The sequence below is a fragment of the Pteropus alecto genome, unplaced genomic scaffold, assembly GCF_000325575.1.
Source record: "Pteropus alecto unplaced genomic scaffold, ASM32557v1 scaffold94, whole genome shotgun sequence".
Classification (NCBI taxonomy): Eukaryota; Metazoa; Chordata; class Mammalia; order Chiroptera; family Pteropodidae; genus Pteropus; species Pteropus alecto.
The window spans coordinates 7,271,749-7,292,840 of record NW_006437736.1 but is presented as its reverse complement, the minus strand read 5'-3'; the positions used below and the strand labels follow the sequence as shown (position 1 = coordinate 7,292,840).

The window sequence follows — 21,092 nt, the reverse complement described above, 5'->3', positions numbered from 1 at the left end:
TGCCAGAGTGGGGAAATCTCTGTGAGAAAAAAGCATGTCACAATTCACACAGTTCTAGTGTCAGAAAGCACAATGAAAAAAAGGTAGAGAGAAAGGGAGACCAGGAATGATATGATTTGTCTGGTGCGGTGTGGATGTGAATTGTTCAGTGGGCGTAGTTATTCTCCAAATCACTCAACCTTCTAAGTGAGACAGCTGTCAATTTTTAAACCACAAAGTCCAGACTTTAGGGAAAAACACTTAGATGGTTAGATAATTGAACTTTTGGTTCTCTTTCAGGTTTCCGTGATATGATTACATTTTTACAAAAACCAGAAATAGAATCTGTAACTTTCCCGAGAGCGAAGTGTTTGTCTTGTCATTGTTCCTATAAATATATCTTTACGACTTCCTTGTTTGATATCCTGTAATTCATTTTCAGCATGCCATGAGCAAACCAACTTGAGCTGCTGTTACCTCAAGAAGAATTAGAAATATCAGGGCAACAGAGAGCGTTGACTCTGGTGGGTTCTCCTCAGTAGGAAGAACAGTGCATTTGCCGGAAGTGCACTGATAACACCCTTTCCCAAACCGGTGGGTGGGAGGGCTGCCTTTTGGTGTGTCCTCACCAATCTCTGTCAGTCTTTTACTTTTCCTCAAGAAGATTCCTTTCTGGAAAAGTCAAGTTTTCTAATGTTTAACCCCCTCAATATTCTAGTTTTCTCTATTTTAACTATCTTTTAAATTACCAAGAGGGTTTGGGGAAAGAGATCCAAAAAGGGCTCCAGGTTTTTATCTTACCCTCTGTCCAAGATTCATGTTTATTTGAGAATCATTTTCCCTGGTAGAGGTATCTTCGATGAGAGGGTATGTATTTGTAACGTGCCTTTTTCACAGGGGAAAAGCACATTACAGATACAACTTTCACTCAGTCAAGGGCCTTTGATCTGATAAGGTCAGGGTTGACGTGGGGTGGAGGGGCATGACATTTGCAGATTAAGATCCTAAAGGCTATATTGACTTGACCAGGGTAGAGGAGGCAAATTCCTTGGTAGTGCTGGTGGTGGGGAGGACAAAGTATGTAAATTCAGGATATTGACTTTGTTAGCACAGAAAGAAAGTGGAGAGTGGAAAGAACCAGGATTCTCGGAAGAGTATTCTTGAAAATGACTCATTAGCAGTAGACGCCTTGCTTTTTATTTTCTCTTGCCCAAGTATTTCTAACATTCAAGGGTGAAAAGGACTCTTTTGTTATTATTTTTTTGGTTTGATATAGTTTTTCTCCCCAATTGAGATATCTTTGACATATAACTTTGTGTTAGTCCGAGGTGTATAACGTAGTGATTTGATTTATGTCTATATTGTGAAATGGTTACCACAATAAGTTTAGTTAACATCCATCACCTCGCAGTTATCATTTTTTTTTCTCGTGCTGAGCACTTTTAAGATTTATTCTCTTTGCAACTTTTAAAAATGCACTTGTTAAATATAGTCACCATGCTGTACATTATATATAACTGAAAAGTTTTTATCTTTGAACGGCAAATGTTTACCCTTTGACCACGTCCACCCATTTCCCCCACCCCTCCACTTCCCGCCTCTGGCAGCCACCAGTCTGTTTACTGTATCTGTTTTTTGTTTTGTTTCATTTTGTCTTTTTAGATTCCACATATAAGTGAGATCATGTAGTATTGGTCTTTCTCTGTCTGACTTATTTCACTTAGCATAACGCCGTCAGACCCATCCATGCTGTTGTAAATGGCAAGATTTTTCTTTTTTATGGCTGAATAATATTTCAGAGAGAGAGAGAGAGAGAGAGAGAGCGTGTGTGTGTGTGTACTATATCTTCTTTATCCATTCGTCCCTCAGTGAATACTTAGGTTGTTTCCATCCCTTGACTGTTGTAAATAAAGCTGCAATGAACATAGTGGTGCATATGTCTTTTTAAGATGGTGATTTCATTTCCTTTGGATTATTTTTAATTGTGGTAAAGTATATATAATATACAATTTACCATCTTAACCATTTTTAATTGTACAGTTCAGTAGTTATTTTCCTTAATTCTTTAAATATTTAGAGGCATACACACATTTTAAAAGGCATTGAATGTGTTTTATTTTTTCATATATAACTTCCCTAAATCTATATGCCCATGCTAGGTATCCTAAATATATAGAGTCTATACATAATAAATGAATAATTGGTATGCCATGTTGCAGAATGTTAATGCATTCATATTTGAATATAACACAAATCAGATAGTGGGCTTTTCCCTATATTCTTAAGTTTGATACCAGGAAATACATTTCCTTAGAAAACAAATTTAAATTTTTTAAAAATTTCCCTTTCCCATGTGGAGAATAAAAATTTTCTTAAAAAGTTTATCTGAGTGAAAATGATTGAAATCAGGCAGTACCGAACTAGAAGTGGTTAGGAATTCGATCTGATTTTAAATGAGTTTTTTCATGGGCAGTCTGGATGGAGAACGCTGGTTCTGGGAAAACCTGGGTGGCCCAGGTTGAAGACAAGTCTGGGGAACAGGCGTAGAGAGTGAATTGGCGCCGACATGGGTCTGAGACCAAAACCAGGTTGTCTTGGACAATATAACTTGCTCCTTTGCAAAGCTTGAATTTTTAAGTTCAAGGGGAGACCAGTCATTCAATCTAAATGTCATTGTTATATTGGAAGGTAGGTGCCTCGATGAGCACGTCTGGGGCCAACATCAGACTTGCCATCTAGAATGGGTGTAGCAGCTGCCTTCTTGTTGAAATGTCTGGTTAGAAGAAGGTGAGGGCTGGGGACTTGGGTTTGACACTGTCTTTGCATTTCAAAAGCAGTGTTTTTGCTTAAATTTGTGTGTTCATTTGGGATGGTTTGGGAGGGACTAATAGAGGTTATTGGGGAGCAGGGAGCCTAAAATCCTCAAGCCACCCATGGCACCTGCACAGAACAAGTTGAGAACTTTTATATGTAATTTATCATATAATCTTCACAGCAAAACCTGCAAGGCAGAAATTATTATGCCCGTTTTACAGATACACAGATTGAGGTTTTAAACCAAGAGTCCAGTGGTAGAGTCAAGAAATTTTTATCCAGGTCAGCCAGACTCCAAAGCCTACCACCATACTCAACTCTGCCACCTCTAAGATAGATGTCACTCTGTCCTTGTCCCATGTGCCCACGTTTGCTGTGGAACAACATTTACTTCATCATAGGGGAAGGCCTTTGCCTTGGTAATCTGCAAGCAGCTGCATTTAACAAAGGTCGGGGGGTGAGTGCAATATCGAGGACCAGTGACTCTGAGCAGCCCAGGGTGAGTGAGCACTTGGGTCTTGGTGTGGACAGACTCATGGGGAGTAATGTGCCTTTGTGACTCTCTCTCTAGGAGTTAGCTGTCCCCGTGGTCCACGACGGCGGGGCCCTTCTGGCTTTTGTCTGCGGTGTCGTGTACACACTTCTGCAATCTGTCATCTCTTACAAATCGTGTCCCCAGTGGAACAGCCTCTCCACGTGCCATGTAAGGATGGCTATCTCCGCCGTTTCCTGTGCAGCTGTGGTCCCCAGTATCCTTTTCACATGTGTCGGTGTCCTGGCAAGCTTGACACCTTCACCGACCCACCCCCTAAGAAAAAAAGCACAAAGGTTAACAGCCAAGTTTCCATGTGCTTCAGAACAACCATTGAGAGAAGAGTGTAAATCATTAAGAAAATGTCTCAGCATCTTCTTAATCTTTCCAAAGAATCTTTGGGGAACAGAATTGTATGAAGGAGGATGGAAGAATGTGGGCAAACTTCAGTCTCTGTTTACTTTTCTTCCAACAGGGTCACTTTCACCCGCCATGTGAAAATATTTAGTTTTCTTTGTAATGCTCGGCTAAAGACACCAAATATTGGTAGTGCACTTAAAGTAATAGCCCTGTGAAGTGCTAAGAGGCACGTAGGTGATTAGATAGTTTGATTTAGTCATCCGTATTAAGAGGTTTTTAAAAAAACTCTTGGATTATTTATTTCTAAGTCAGTTAGAATATATTTAGCCTTTTCTTTTTTATTACTGATTTCGTTTTCAAAATTTCACTTCATTTTCTAATTCCACAATGTGAAAAGAAAATATGAATTTATCAGGCTTGTGTGTTCTGATTTATAGGAAATGAAAGCTTACTTGCTCTGTCTGTCTGTCTGTCAGTATTTCACAAAGAATAAAAAAGCTGTGGTCTTCAAGGGGTGGAAAATTCTCCGTCTTTCGAAATACCATCTGCACTCATATTAGAGAAAGCTACAGAGTCATTAAAAATGGTGACTACTGTCACATTACGGGAAAACGGGAACTATTTTATGAGTGAGAATTTTGTTAGTCTGGGTCAGATTGTGGTATAAAGTGGACAAGCTTGAGTAAGAGCGCACCATGCATTTCTCAATATTAAGTTTTCTGTTTCTCTTTTTATTTTTATTTATTATTATTTATGCCTACAGCACCAGGTCTTCCTAGGTGGTCTCCCATCGAAGTACTAACCAGGCCCGACCCTGCTTAGCTTTCAAGATCAGACATCGGGCTTGTTCATGGTGGCATGGACTGTGGCTCCAACCCAGGACCTTCTGCATGTAAAGCAGATGTGCTAACTGCTCCACTATGGAACCATGTCCTCTGTTGCTCTTTTTAAATAGAAGCTATACAAAATGTGAAGTATGTGTATGGTTTGGGATTTATTTTTTCACCTTAGGGAAGAAAATTTTTAATTACAAAATTTTTAATCAAACAAATCCTACTATTGAGAAATTTAACAACAAAATATATACCCTGATTCCTGAGATAGTTCCTTCTCAGGTTCCTTGTCCTGTGTATGGATTGAAGACATTCATGCTTTCTCTTCAAATATGTCATTTTAAGACCTTTCGCTTGTGTTAGCTATAAAATTCAGAGCAGAAGTGTTTGCAGTGTTGAATGAAAAGTTTCTTGGTGTAGGAAACCTTCTTTTGCTTCCATCTTTGGAGACATCTCTAGATATTAAAATAGCAGAGAGTTTTAGTAGAATAAGTTCAGAATTTCACATACTAATAGCTCCCATTTCTAGAGGGTTTTATGAGCTATGCCAAGAGGTTGCAGCCCCACACAAATATAGGGTATGTCTCTGTATCAAATTAACTCGAACAAATTCATCCATACGAAAAAGTCTTTTAAGCATTAGCGTGGTATTGCTATTTCCTACCAAAGATGTCAAAGCATCTTTAAAATGCCCTTGTTTCTCTTGATTGTAATATTTCTGTGAAATGGCCTTATTTGACTACTGAAGAAACTGAGGTACATTAGAATCAGGCTTCAGAGCCCTCCGTGGTAAACTGCGTGTCTTGCCCCAGCTTCTGCGGTGTTCAAAAACCTTCACAAAATCACTAACAGCACAAAGTCCAGGTTCCTTTGCTTGAGACACATGCTCTGAGATTACCTATTTTTTTGACCTCATTTTTACGCTTCTCCCCCAGACTTAGCTGTTTTCTGTTTTCTACTTTCTCCCCCTGCCTTTCTCCTGGCTGGATTCTCCCCTCTACCTTGTCTTTCTGGAGCTGAACTGTCTGTCCAATATGGTAGCCACCAGCCACATATTGCACTCTTGAAATGTGACTAGCTCACAGAGAGACCTGCTGTCCACATTTGAGACATGCTGTAGTGTAAAACACAACACCAGATTTCATAGACCTAATGAGAAAAAGAATGTGAAATAGCTCATTAATAATTCTTTGTATGATTACACATTGAAATGATAATATTGTCGATCTATTGGGTTAAAGGAGCTATATTATTAAAATTAATTTCACTTGGCTCTTTTTAGTTTTCTTGAAATGCGGCTACTATAGTAGAAAATTTTAAATTTATGTGGCTGGCGTTATATTTCTGTGGGATGGTGCTGCTCCTCGAACCTCACATTTTAAATTAAATTCAACTCAGTGGAGCCTTCCCTGACGCCCCAAACTCCTTCTACTCTGAATTAATACTTTTCCCCTTGACGCATCGCTGTGCCTTGTTTTTTTCTCTCACATGGCACAGTCCTGGGCCTCCTTCAACAAGACTGTGATGTCTCTGGGAGCTGAGACCAAGTCTGTTTGGCCAAGGGTTTCCCTGCCTCTTCCTTCTGCCCCATTCAGCATGGTACCTGGTGCCCAGAATGTGGAACTAAAGAACAGCTCAGTGACTACGGCCATGCCACCCTGAACAAGCCTGATCCCGGTTGATCTCAGAAGCTAAGCAGGATTGGGCCTGGTTAGTACTTGGATGGGAGACCACCTAGGAAGACCAGGTGCTATAGGCGTAAAATATAAATAAAAAAGAAGGGATTGTAAACTGACAAGGTCCTTGCAATCTGTGAGGTCAACCAAGGGTTGCCTCGCCTGAAAAATAAAAAATAAATAAAAGAAGAACAGATCAGTGAAAGAATTAAGGGGCTTTAAAACGATTAGAAACAGAAGTTTGATCCTTGAAAGGATCAGAGAATCTGCTATGCTTTCTACTTCATTTATATTAAAAAACCGAGAAGTGTTACGCTTTGCAAAATACGGGGTTGGAGGGCTGAGAGAGAGGAGGCGCTGACTCTGATTTTAGGGGGCGCTCTAAACTCGGCATCGACGCAGCACTTCGAATTTCTAACTTTTCGTAAAACCTTTTTTAGAGCATCTCGTTGCTCTTTTGCTTCCAAATGTTTGTCACTGCCTTTGCGCAGACAGCAGTGTCCATGGAGGGCGAGAGCCTCGTCCCAGGCATTATTAGGCTGGCCCCAAGGTCAGGTGTGGGGCGTATCTCTTTGATTTGTAAAACCCTTTGGTTTGAGGAGGAAAGGCTTAGCTTATACTTAATTACTCAACAGAAATCTCTTTTTTTAAAGATAACATTTTTAATTTCTGTAGCTTATTTTTCTATATGAGCCTTGATACTTTGTAATGCTTTAGTACTTTGAAAGGTTAATTTTTCCATAAAATTGTTGCTTTGAAAATACTATTTTAGGGGAAAAGTATTATTCAATATTTTTATTAACGAAAAATAGTGTTTTAGGTAAAAAGTACTCGGAAAGTATTAATCTTGGACTGTAGCGTCAGACATTTTGACCAAATTTAAACAACCATTGTAGCTGGGAATGACACTTACAAATATTCAGGGTCGAGGAAAACAGCTGCAAAGTAAAATTTCTCTATGTGTAACTAAAAAATATTGCTGAGGACTATTTACATATTGTAATTTAACTGCTGTCATAACTGAATTTAAAGTCTGAGGTTATAAGAAGCTTATACGGCCTGATTTGACTGCAGAAATGTTGGTATTAACATTTTGTTATTGCGTTAAAATATACATTGCATAACATAAAATTTATCATCTTAACCGTTTTTAAGTACACAGGTTGGTGGTATTAAATACATTCGCACTGTTGTCCAACCATCACCACTATCTATTCTGTAATTTTTTTATCTTGTTAAATTGAAAATCTGTGCCTATTAAACTGTAAGTCCCTTTGGCCCTCAGCCCCTGGCAACCACTGTTCTATTGTCTTTATGATTTTGACTACTCTCAGTACTTCATTTAAGTGGAATCACATCAGGCTTGTCTTTTTGTAACTGGCTTATTTCACATAATGTCTTCAAGCCTCATCTATGTTGGAGCATATTGCAGAATTTCCTTTTTAAACCTGAAAAATATTCCACTGTATGTATATACCACATTTTGCTTATTCAGTCATCTGTCAATGGACACTTGGGTTGCTTCCATGTTTTAGCTATTGTGAATAATGCCGCTGTGAACACAGATACACAACTATGTCTGAGGCTCTGCTTTCAATTCTGTGGGCTATATACCCAGAAGTGGAATTGCTGGGTCATATGGTATTCTATTTTTAATTTTTTGAGGAACCTTTATACTGTTTTCCACAGCAGAGTTACCAATTTACATTTTCATGAACAGTGCACAAGAGTTCCAGTTTCTCCAAATTTTCGCCGATACTTGTTTTTTTGTGTGTGTGCTTTTTTATAGTAGCCATCCTAATAGATGTGAGGTAAAACATTTTAACACTGTATAATTATTAAATTATTAGAAAATAATTTAGTCTTACCATTAAAGGACATGTTTTCTTCTGTACTTTCCTTAACAATTCTTTTTTTTTAGTGATTGCCTGTGCTTCACTAATTTCTATAACCAAGCTGGAGTGGAATCCAAAAGAAAAGGTAAGACTGAAGTCATTTTCAATATAATTGTCAAACCTGCCTATGTGGACTGTGGCTGGGTGAAGCCTTCTTAGAAAGGATCACTGCCATTTCTTCGAACAAGTTGCAAAATATGGAGTAAATATGGCATAATTAACTGTCAGTTATTTGGCAATGAGTGGTCATAATTAGCTCTCAGGGTAATCTCAGAAGGTTCCTGGGATTAGTTTCAAAGTTTTGAATTCCTAATTCTCTCCTAAACATTTAAACCATCTATGGTAAGTGAGAAAGGTCAGACGATTATGGATGTAGGAACAGTGTTGACTGAAGGTGTTTGGAGGCCAGAGGAAGCATGGGGTGTTAAGCAGATGGGACAAAACCGGCTCTGGTAGAGTAGATAGTTTGTTTCAGGATAAAATAAAAACATAAATGGGGTGAGGGGTGAATCTTGGAGTAGTTTACGCAAGGCTTTAAGAGGTGGGCAGAGAGGCTCATGCTTCACTTAGGTGACGAGAGTAAGCTTTCGAAGGCTTTTGAATAGGAAAGTAAATCGAAAGAATATTATTGGATGAATATTAGTTAGAAGCAAAACTTGGGATGGATTGAAGAGGAGGAAGCCTAGAGGTAGGATGGCAGAAGGCAGTTCTTGCTGTTAGTTCAGATTTCACATCAAGATTAGCCTAGGTCAGAAGTAATAAAGGAAAAATATTTGGTGAGTCCTGGCAGGTGACTAACATGAAAATGAAAGGACAAGATGAATCAAAGATGATTTCCCAAATTTTTATCTTGGGTGAACCAAAGAATTCGTTCCATGAACAGAATGAGAGATCAGGGCCCTAACAGGAATACATTATTTCATGGGGGGAGGTGGATGGGTTTGGTTTTAGAATCATTGCATCTGGAGCGATAGTGAATCACCAAGGAGAAATGTCCAGTAGGACATGTGGGACTGAACCTTCTGGTAGGGTTGAGAGCCGTCAAAGCATAGGGTAGAGTGACTGGTCATTTCCAGACCAAACATCGGAACACATGGAACCGAGTGTTTGGGTGGAGTGTTTGGGGCTCAGGCCATCATGGCGGTGCTTCTTTTAGATGCCACGTGGAGAATGAATGCCGCCGGGAGAGAAGAGGGGTAGCGAGAGAACGGCAGGAATGTGTGTTCAAGGGGCGGGTGGAAATACTGCTGTTTTTCAAAAAATCAGTTTCAGTTAGAAATGTTGGCGTTAAAAGCCGATCGCAGGGGTTAAAGAAATGGTGAGAGGAGCGATTCATTTCTTCAGCTATTCATGAATGTTTGGAGGTGAGAGAAAGAGGAGAAATAAGATGGTGGCTAGAAGGGGCCATGCCACCTGGCGTGCGAAGGAAGCCTGCAGGAGACCAGGGAGAGACTGAAGATGTTGAAGAAGAGAATGACTCAGACAGAAATTTTAAGAAAAGGTGCTTCCCGAAAGGGAGACCTCAGGACAGAGCAGCCTAAGGTGTACTTAATTTTTTAACCACTAGGGGGAGATATTCCCCCACAAATCCAACAAATCAGCAGCTGGGAAGGATTCATCAAAGCATATCCCTTTAATTAAAAATCTTTTCTTCATTTTAATCTTAAAAATGTGAAGAGTACCTAGTTTTCTATTCACTCCATAAGTTACCATGTCATTCTTGTATTACTTTCTGTTCCCAATATCAATGCATACAAAGAAAATCCTTTACATTAATTCACTGAACAGAACAATCTTTTAGGCACTGCCCCAGCTAACTGTGGTGCTTTAGAGCTTTCGAAGGGCATCCCCGGGCGTTGATTTAGTTGGTAGGAGGGGCAAGAATTATGCCATTGTCTCATTTTACATAGCAAGGAGATTAGAGCTTTGCCTGCACTCACAGGTGTTAGTGGACGAGTCTGGACTTCTGGTTCAGTGCACTTTCATTAATATACTAAAGAAACTTCTGCCAAAATTTTATGAGTTATCTTCATTGCCCAGGGACTGTACGGGATGGGGCGGATCCCCGGGTGCTGTCGCCAAAAGGAGGCGGCGTCTGTTCTCTACCCCTTAATGTAAACTGGTCAGGTCCTCCTTGGTGTGGCCTGGATGAGAAGAGCAAGGACAGGTGTCTATGAGAGTTTGATGTGTCTTGATTAAGTCTTTGCGGATGGAAATTGGATCAAGGGAAACAACTGTCACCATAGAACCGACCTGCAACCCAGCACATTTGTTTATTCACACTTGTAACCTACAGCCAAGCAGAAAACGAAGTAGGAAAAAAATAGGTCATTATTTGAAATCAGAGGGGTCGACCTGACAGTCCACAGGCCTGATTTAGCAAGTGGGCTAACGTCAGAATGAAGATGTTATTTTTTAATTAGACGGTGTTTTTAAAAGCAGTTTTCAACATTTAAAAGTCAGAATCTCTCTCTCTCTCTCTCTCTCTCTCTCTCTCTCACACACACACACACACACACACACACACACACACACGGACTTTTCTTTTTACCTCTTTGAAAGCAACACTGGGGTCTTAATTTCCCATTTGTTGAAAATGAAATTGAGCTAATACAGCGCGAAGTCTCCATCTTCCTTCTCTTTTTGTGACCATCAGCCTCATTTACTTTTAAGCATCTCCTGGCCTCCATAGGCAGCTGACTTGGGAAACACCGCCCCCCCGCCACACACATGCCTCCCATTTAATCCATTCTCATTCTTGCCTTCTGTTCTCATTCCTAACCCCCAAGAAGATAGTGAATGCGTAGATGTCTTCATTCACATTTACTTTGTAGCTATGTTTATAACGTTAAGCAAACTGTTTTCTGATCTGACATTTTCTATAGTGGTGGAGAAACACAAAACCCTGGTGACAGTCAGCCAGTTTCCTCTTGTGCATACACACTCATTCTTTGGAATAACTGCACAAACGCTGAATGCCTTTCAACTTGGGGTTTTCCATCCTTAGGAGAGCAAGTCTTGCCTTGTATGAAACGTTCTGTCTTCTGCTGAGTCCACATTTGCTTTCCAGTCTCAGCATTTTGTGTTCCTTATTCTGCGTTTTGAAACATTATATAGGCAAGTCTTAAAGCCAGAGTGTGTGAGAAGCAGAAAGCACTTTTGGAATTAGTACATTTATGTTCTCATTGGGCAGGGGCCCTGCCGTTCACCTACATGCCTTGCTGGCTGTATTTCCTCACAGGGCTTTTTCCTAAGGTCTGATCTTCTCCTTATTATGTCAGCACCTCCACTAACGTGAATGGATTTCGGCTAAATTCTGTTTCTTTATCATTGCTCTTAGGATTATGTATATCACGTAGTGAGTGCGATCTGTGAATGGACAGTGGCCTTTGGTTTTATTTTCTACTTCCTAACATTCATCCATGATTTCCAGGTAGGTATTTATTTATTCAAATGTTACAAATTGCTGACAATGAGGATTGTAAAAATTCATAGGAAATTTCTTGCATAACACAGAGCATTCCTTTTCATCTTTATGTGTTTGAAAAAATGTCTTGTACCACTTAGTTTATTCCTAAAGGCAAGCATCTTTAATAGCTCTCCCAACCCACGAAATCTTTCTGTGTCCTCAGCTGGTCAATGCTTCTAGTCATACATCCTGGTTATTTATTTATTTTTTGAGGTTGTTGCATTTACTGGTTCCAAATAATAGGAAATATATCTTTTAAAAAAAATAAGTGCGTTGTTGAAAAATGTTCCCAAGACAGGGAGAAGGTGAGACCTTATCAGATTTGGCTACAGGTAAAAATCTTACATTTTGAAACAAGTGAATTAATTATTAGCTAAAAGGATATAGAAAGCCAAGAAGATTCTTTAGGATCCAACTGAAGCTCAGCACAAACTATAGCGAGGTGACCTCTTAGGGGCTACAAAGCTGTTGGAATTTCATAGCTGGCGCTGGAATTGTTTACCTTCTTTTAAACCTTTTTTCTTTTCTTCTTCTTCTTCTTTTGCTTTTCTTTTTTTTTTTTTTAATAGGGGGTTACCCTAAGGATATCCACAGAAATCAATGATGACATTTGAAGAACGAAGAATTACACCTCACTCAGTGACGGTCACAGACAATTTCTAGGAATGGTATAGGGGACAGATAGGGTTATAATGCTGCTGAGTGGCATGCATCTGCGGCACACTGAGGACTCAAGTTTCATTATGAATTCCCAGTAGTTGTACTGTTTGCAAAGGTATGTTTTCCTAGAGAATGTAGAGCATTTATGACATTGTAGCAATGTTTTTATAATTTTCTAAATAGATACTTTTTTTATATTCACAAATTCATTACAGAAAAGATGAGGTGTTACAGAAAACAGAGCTCTTATTTTTGTACAGATTCTGTTTTGTTGTTTGTGTGCGTGTGAGTGATTTCTGGAAATACACTAAATGAGGAATTTATTAAAACATAAAATTGGGAAATTCATTTTTAAATTTCGTGTTTAGATAATGAACTGTATATTTTTATATCAGAGCATTTTTAAAATTCAATTTATGGTAATCATAAAGATTTAGTTAATAAATTAACACTAACTAAGAAACTGATTTTTAGATCAACTAAGCAAAATGGTTCTATCGATAAGCCTTAATACCACTATGTACGTTAACTCTAAGTGAACACCGAAGACCTCAGTATTCAAATTCCGCCCTGCTTAACCTCCCTGCTCACAAGAGCTGGAGCTTTTAACTTTGTTGTTCCTTGGCTGTCTGTCATGAGAATAATTTCAGGTGGGATGGATTCAGCGAGGTTGATGAGAAATCAGAAACCTTATAACAACCGGGTAAAATGGAAAGGTTTTCCATCTAACAGGAAAACCTCACCGGAGTCTGGGTTGCTATCTTTGCTAGACGAACGACGAGGGGAAAGTGTGTCTCAGGGAATATTTGTGGGAGGTAGGATTGTGCAAAGGAGACTTTTGCTTCATATAAAACGTCTGCAAAGCCAACCTGTGAACATCATTAAAAATACCATTTATAAAGCCAGCCTTTATTGTCACTGGCATAACTTGATATGCAGTCTGACTCAGAAGCTGAAACTTAACATCTCAAATTCATTTCATGCCTGTGAACATGTTGAAGAGAACACAGGTCCCAGATGGAGAGGAGAAAGGAGACAGTTAGCAGGGTGCAGTTCATTTGCTCCCCCTTGTAATGCCTGTAGCTGCACGTTTGCACACTGTGTAAAACATGAGTCAGGAGCTTTGCAATGACATGCTGTCTCCCCTGAGTGCTCAGAGTAGGAACCTGATAACCATTTCTGCATCTGTTGTAACTTGTCATAATGCCATGGATCCCCATTGTCACACCGGAAATGAAAGACCGATGAAAGCCGTGTCAAGCGTTCATTATTCCAAAGAAGAGGAGGAACACCACGTACCTTCACTATGGAACCTGTAGATGAATGAATTCTTGGTGGTTCTCACTTCGAACAGACTTGTTATCAGCACTTCTTATAATGTACTGTCATTCTTCATGCCCACGTCTGCCTGCAAGATTAGATTGGGAGCTCCTCGAAGACAGAGCATGTGCCTTCATCTTTCTCTTTATAATTCCAGCATTTAACCAGGTACCTCTGGGTACACAGTAGGTGCTTAATAAATACTCACTGAATGCATGAATGATTGAGTGAACAAATAAAAGAATGACTAGGGATATTTGTAGTGCTGCCTAATGAGATTCACTCTGGTTTACTAGTTAAGGGATAAACCAATAGTCTGTCTCATCCAGTAATGTTGACTGTTTTGCATTGTATACTGTGAACATTTCAGTTGTTTGGGCTTCACCACCCTATGACAACTGTCTTCAGCCTGGACATTTACCACAGACATTGTCACATGGGCTAGACAAAATGTACCGCGGGCTTGGCAATCTGAGGAGGCCAAAATTCAGACAATCACATTCTCCTGATTCCATGCAACCTCTAAAGCTGGTCTTATCCACATTTTGGTATTATTTCTAATTTCCATGAGTTTGCATTGCCTCATGGCAGAAAGAGTAAAATAAAATGAAATATTTCTTTATTTTAGTAGTTTGTGTCTCTGTTAACCTATAATGTCACTGGGTGTAATGATGAAGTGTATTTATCCAGGAAACAGTTCTAGCTTTATTGGATTTTATAAAGGTGTAGTTTAAACCTGATGTTTTTTTCTTTTGCTTTTTTTTTTTTTTTTTAGGCAAGGCAACCCTTGGTTGACCTCACAGATTACAAAGACCTTGTCAGCTTACAATCCCTTCTTTTTCATTTTTTACGCCTACAGCACCTGGTCTTCCTTGGTGGTCTCCCATCCAAGTACTAACCAGGCCTGACCTTGCTTAGCTTCCAAGATCAGACGGGATCGGGCTTGTTCAGGGTGGCATGGCCATAGACTGATGTTTTCATAACACATGTAGCTTTGCATCTGGGCACCTTTGTAGAGATTCTTGAACATTAGTATCGGAAGCTTCTATCATTCAAGACTCTCAGAGTTGAAGGCACCAGAAACACAGCTCAGCTTGTCGAAAGGAAAGGCGGGTATCTATTGACTCAAGTAACAGAGGTACAGGGATGGAGCTGGCTCTAGGGATCCAAGAGTGTCACTAAGACTCTATTTGTTCTCTCCTCTCAGCTCTGAGTTTCTCTCTTTGGTCATCATTCTCAGGCACCCCGTCCCCTGGCAGGAATGAGATGGCTTCTGGAAACCCCAGGGCTACAGACTGTCCAGTGGAAAGAGAGGACTTAGCAGTAGTTACAACATAAACTCCTGCGTTGAAACTCATTGTCCTTGATTGGCTGGCTTGGGTCCCATGCCCATCCGGTAGCCCAGGGAGGCAGGATGCTGCACTGAGTCAGACCTGAATTACATGTCCACCTCTGGAGCAGGGAGGGGTCAGCACTACCTAGACTACTGGGCTGATGGTGGGTGAAAGTCGTTTCTCAGAAGAAAGGTGTGGGAAATGGATCTCGGACAAATGCAAAGCAAGATTCCACTATGGAATTAAAAGTCCTCCCCACACCTCGCACACCAGACAAACAACCTAACTTGATTCAGAGTAAACCAAATTATACTTGCTGACAACCTTTTCAAGTTAAAAGGAAAGAAAACATAAGCCGTTCAGGTAATAAACATGCCTTCAGTTAACTCCAAAGTGATCTTTATACCTTTTCAAGCTTCTTGTATTGTTTAATCTCTGTGAGGTTGGTCATGCAGTTCAACACCTGTTTCAGACAAGGAAACACAGGTGAAGAGAATTCGATGACCTGCAAGAGATTCTACCGCCAGATGGCAACAGATTCTAGTCTGGGACTCCTGTTTTCTTGATTTCTAATCGAGTAGGTCTTCTTTTTTTTTCTTCTTTTTCCTTTCTTCCTTTTTTTTTAATACTAACACAGGATTCCACAGAAATTGCATGTCATAAACCAAATTAAGTACATCAGTATTGTGCTGTGTTTGGGTTTCCTAACAGCCCTTCCTTACATGTGGCATTGTCCCATGTTCCCATTTTTTACTCAGTTGGAGACATACTGGTCTGGTGTTTGGGCCTGGAATGAGGAAGGAGGAGTGGGAGGGAGATAAGTGGTATCCCATTCTCTCCCACCCCCTGATTCTGGCAATCGGTAAGCCCAGCTGTCTCCCCACACACATACTCTTGGTCTGGCTCTTAGCGCCCCGCATTCTCAAGGCCAGAATGTGATGCATCTGTGTCCCGTCTGTTGCTCAAGAGAACAACCACAGCTTCAAGTCGTGCAGAAGTTTCTGACTCTCCTTGGTCACCCCCAGCAGATTCATCTTCTAAAATGAAGAGCAGCAGGATGCCAAACTCATATTGGGGGCGAGGTGGCAGTGACCTCCCAAATCGATGCTTGGGAAATGCTGAAGGAGATATCGACAATAGGCAAATACAGTAAAATGCTGTTATCTGGACTCACCATGCTGGGGTGAAAGATGATTTCTAAACAAGTGGGGATTCGACTGCTCCCACTCACAGCCCTTCCTCTCTGAACCATTTGTCCTTATTTCAAAAAGTTCGTATCTCCTTCCATCACCCCACATTTAACCCCTTTTAACCTTTAACACAATGTAATATACAGAGGATGTGTAATAGAAATGTACATTTGAAACCTATGTAATTAGCCATTTTACCTCGCTAAATTTAACAAACTAAAAAAATGAAAAAATTCAGTAATCACGATTCAAAAAGCAAAACAATATAGAAAGGGATTCTATGAAAAGCCTTTGTATTTTCTACCCACATTTCCTCAATTTGCCCCTCTCCTTGTAGATATCCTTTTTATGAAAATATAAAGAGAAACATTTAAAAATATATCCCTTTTAACTTTTACCCCAAAAGTAGCATACCGTAGAGCTTTGAGCCTTCCTTTTAATCAACTAAGCAATGTATCTTAGACATGTTTTCTTGTCAATACATAGAGAGCTTCCTCATTTAAAACATTTGTTCCATTTGACACCTGTACAATATTCCATTATGTGGCCGTGCCCTCATTTATTGAAAAAGTCCTCTATTTGATAAACAATCTTGTGGTTTCCAAACTTCTGCAATTACAAGTGAATGACCTTGTGCGTACATCATTTCACACATGTGCAAGGAAACCTGTGGGAGACATTCCCATAAGTGGGGGTGCCGGTCAACGAGAACTGCATCTGTGATGTGTAATTTGACCACTACTGTCTGTCATCTTGACTTTAGAACCTTTTCACTTAAGTGGTTTTTTGTTGTTGTTGGAAAATCTTTCCAGCTATTTCACACTTTCTTCTAAATTGGGGATGTCAACTACAAGTTCAGGTTGTTCTTGGGTGACGCATGGATTCGTCTACCGGCACAGATGTGGATTCTGCTGCGGGTGCCGTGGGACCACGTCACTCACACCTCCTTATCTTTTTGGGAACATCGTGCTTTTACAGACATCAGTCATCAACCACGATATTCTCTTCCCCTTTTCTGGCACACTGACCCATCGCAGAACTCCTGGGGGAATCCGAAGACCATGTGGCCCTCCCTGAACTCGTAGGTTGGTGGTCAAGGGGAATGACCCAGTGAGTGGGGGACACCAGCAATGCAGGGGACACAAAAAGAGAGAGTAAACTCCAGCTTTTATTTAGAAATCATAGGCTTTAATTTTGCTTAAATGTGCTCTTTATATGTAATGTTTAAAAATTAATAAACTATTTTTAGATTCACAGGAAAACTGAATGAAAAGTAGAGTTCCCACACCATCCCTGCCTCCACACATGTACACGGCCTCCCCAAATAACCACATCCCCCACCAGAGCTGCACCTCTGTACAGTTGGTGAATGTCCATTAACACATCATCATCACCCATAATCCACAGTTTACATTGGGAATCGCTCTACGTGTTTTACGTTCTCTGGGTTTGGGCAAACGTATAATGACATGTATCCACTGCTGTAGTATCACATACAGAATAGTTTCACTGTCCTAAAAATCCTCCTGCCTTTTTTAAAAATAACGTATTATTTAGAATTACCTATAGAAAATAATCCTATGTTTTTCAGTACCAGGTATTCAGGGACTTTTGCTTAGCCACCAAGGACATTTCTCTGCCTGCTTGCATTATCATCCAGATTCTGTTAACACTGATTCAACACCTACTACATAGAAGATATATTATTATAGCTGGTCCCATTTTACTAAATAAGGAAATTAAGGTGAAACGAAATCGTCACCAAGTACCATGTGATGGGGCTAGGACCAAACCCAGGGCTGTGACGCCTACAGTCAATTTTTTCCAAGAGGACAATAGGATTCTCAACTATTATCACGTGAGTATGAATTAGGTTTTCTAGAGTCATATAATACAAGGCACTGAGGAGTAAAATCCCTAACCTGGAAAGTTTAGAAAAATGGATGAGATATCGGGGTTGTTGCTTCAGAAGGGCAGATCCTGGTTGAACTCTGCATCCAAGCCTTGGAGGTATGGGGTAGGGAGTAGGTAATGGGTATCAGGATCAGAAACATAGTGGAGGACTGGTAGCCATACCTAATGTTTGGTGAGAGGGCAAGAGCCATTCTCCAGCACCCACGCAGACCTCTGAGGAGGAAACAGTCTGAAATAGCCTAGGAATCCATTGGGCAGTGAGGCTGGCGCAGGGACGGCCTTGGCTTTCAGTATGGTTACGGTTCTGAAAGCTGTGAGGTGTGTTTTTTTAGGACCCTCGACTCTTAGTATCTTTTGCTTCTGGTTGGTGCAGTGAGATGGACTCAGGGTTGTCTTCGGTTTGGAAAGAAACATCTGCTCTCTACTCCCCACGGGAGAAATCATGGTGGGGTAAGAAACATGCTCAGAGCTCATGCTTTGTCAGACGTCTGGGTCTGCCACCACACCTCCAGCACGTGGAGTTAGTTATCTGAGCCTGCATCAGGAAGCAGTGAAGGCCTCGAGACTTGGCATCTGCTCTCCTGCTTTCTTGCTCATAAAGCCAATATATGCATGAGTGATAGGAAGGCCTAGAAGACAAATTTCACCTTTTTGAACAATCCTTTTGCTCAGAGTCAGCCTAGAGTAGCAGGTTCCAGGTACCACCCAAGACCACCTGATTTAAGGTGAAGAGTGATGTGTTTAGAGTTGGCCAGAGATTTGACAGCCGCTAACATAACCTTTAACACGTGCATTAAAATGAATAGAGAGCTCAGTTCAGTCTGTCATTTCCTCTTAATACTTGAAAAGCCACAGTTTTGTTTGAAAGTTCCCTCAAGAGGCTCTGGCAGGTGAATTTATTCTTCCGCATGATCGCACTTGGAACCCTGAAGTAAGAGCCACCTTGAAATTGAAACCGGCCAAGAGAAGAAGCAAAGGTATGTTCTGAGGTTTATTAAGTAATTACCGGGTTGTTGACATGTGAGTGGGGGCGGGGCAAGGAAAGAAGCTGAGGTGTTGGCAACTATGAAGAGACAGGAGTGAGGATTTGGGGTCATGTGGCTCATAAACGAGGTAGAACATTCTGGTGTTCCCTGACCTTTGGCTCAGGTCAAAAACTAGGGGGTGTTCTTTGGACTCAGCTAACCAGGCCTTGGCATGGCACGTCATCGTTTTGGCTGTCTAAATAAATGACGGCGGTCAACTGTGATCAAGTTAATCCTGAAGATACTCAAAAGTCTTGAGTTGTTGGTAGCAGACACAGCAATGCCATGAAGGGAAGAAAAGGGGGAGTGAGAAAACCCAGAATTAACTGCCTCTTGGACCGCCCATCTGCACTTGGTCTGACTGGCAGAATAGGGTAGGTGTTCTAATATAATAAAGTTCTCTGAGACCGAATCAGTTCGGAGCTTCAGGGCAGGAAGATGTTTTCCATTTGGTGATACCTTCCATCAGTGTTCTCAAACGTCAGCCATTTGTGTGTTCTTTGCAATTTTTTCCATGCTATGTACTAGAATTTACTTAATAATTTTTAATGACTCACTTAACTATTTCTAAAGAGAATTTTTTTTTTTTTTTTTAAATCCCACTGCTTCTCCTGGACTCCCTCGCTTGGGGAGTTGGGTTAGCATCCACTGGGTCACCCAGGGCAGAAACTCTAGAGTCATATCCTAGACTCCCCACTCTGCTCCCCATCCCCACAGCATGTTTTATAAACTTTATTTCTCCTATGTACAGGGTGAACAAACAATTATATCCAAACCATGGCATCTAAACTAGGGCATTTGGGGGAATGAAAGGGGCACTATTAATAGGTGTACCCAGAGTAAACTGGATCTGCCTGAAGTCAATGGCGATATGCAGTCAGCTCATCTACATGGTCTTGAATCCTCTTCCTTATCTCCATTTCCACTTCCACTACCTTAGGCCTGCATTATTATTTGCTTGGACTAGTGCAAGCAAATTGTTCCCTTGATTTTCACTATTGTTCCCTTGATTTTAGTCCTGGTCCTTTCCAATACATCTTACATACTGTGCATACACATTCGATACATCACCTTCTTACTTAAAATCCTTCAGTGGTTGTCCATAACTTCAGGATAAATTTTAAATTCCTTAGTGTGGTTTACGAGGCTCTGCATGGTTTTTAACTCTATCTGAACGTTAGAATCACATGGAGAGTTTCGTAACACCCCACTCCATGGAGCAGTTAAATCAATTTTAGGCAATGGGGCAGATGTGTCATGATTGTAGGCGATTCCGATGTGCAGCCGGCTGAGACACGCTGTGCTAGAGCAGTGGTTCACCGACGTTAGTGTGTATCTGAATCACCTGGAAGGCTTGTTAAAACAATTCCTGGGCCTCACCTCGAGTTTCCAGTTGGGTAGGTACAGAACAGCCCTCCACTTTATTTTATCTTCTTATCTAGTGCGGTCTGTATTGTTCTACCCACTACCTGACCTCTTCTAGACCCATTACTCTATTGCAGTTTTTCTTAAAAACATTTGCCAACAGCCTTCTTCAGGCCAATAGCCTCAATATTCTCCAACCTGTTCTGGCTTCAGACGGTTCACCTTGTCTCAGAATTCTTCTCCTTTGAATTCTGAGCCTCTCCTCATTTTTCTTTTCTTCTTCCGCCTCTGCTTGGAGGGAGGACTCTCATGTGGGACTCCCATGACCATTTCCTTGGGTCTCTATATTTATCCCTGAAAAAAGAACACAGTCTCAGGAGTGACACAGACATGGGTTCGCTTCTTGTACTTGGGCAATTCCCTTGAGCTCTGAGTTTCATTTTCCTCCCTGATGAGTCATGGGTGATGATAATAAGGCCCCTATAAATGATACATCCCTGACACATAACGCTCAACTATTAGCTGTTTTGGTGATTCACCTTTAAGAACAAGGTAAAATTGGACCTTGAAGAGAACTCTTGGAGTGAGACCAGCCCATGGAATATACATGGCAGAGCCAGGGATATCAAAAACACAAGAATATTAAAAAACAATCAAACAAACAAACAAACAAACAAAAAACAAAGCCAATAAGCAAAGAAATGGTCCTAATCGAGGATTTTCCAG

General features: G+C 40.6%; 1 protein-coding gene and 2 pseudogenes across 1 annotated transcript in view; 2 read left to right on the top strand and 1 right to left on the bottom strand.

The window, feature by feature from the left end:
• The window catches only part of DRAM1 (DNA damage regulated autophagy modulator 1), a 32,265-nt gene extending 18,105 nt beyond the window's left edge, over positions 1 to 14,160 (top strand). Inside the window, exons 4-7 of the mRNA XM_006914547.2 lie at positions 3,365 to 3,542; positions 8,116 to 8,174; positions 11,430 to 11,522; positions 12,128 to 14,160. Coding sequence (XP_006914609.1) covers positions 3,365 to 3,542; positions 8,116 to 8,174; positions 11,430 to 11,522; positions 12,128 to 12,172 — 375 coding nt within the window. The 3' untranslated portion in view covers positions 12,173 to 14,160. The remainder of the gene's footprint in view (positions 1 to 3,364; positions 3,543 to 8,115; positions 8,175 to 11,429; positions 11,523 to 12,127) is intronic.
• LOC112481988 lies at positions 6,159 to 6,277 on the top strand (annotated as a pseudogene).
• A 228-nt stretch (positions 14,161 to 14,388) lies between the features above and the next one.
• LOC112481990 lies at positions 14,389 to 14,507 on the bottom strand (annotated as a pseudogene).
• Positions 14,508 to 21,092: the final 6,585 nt, after the last annotated feature.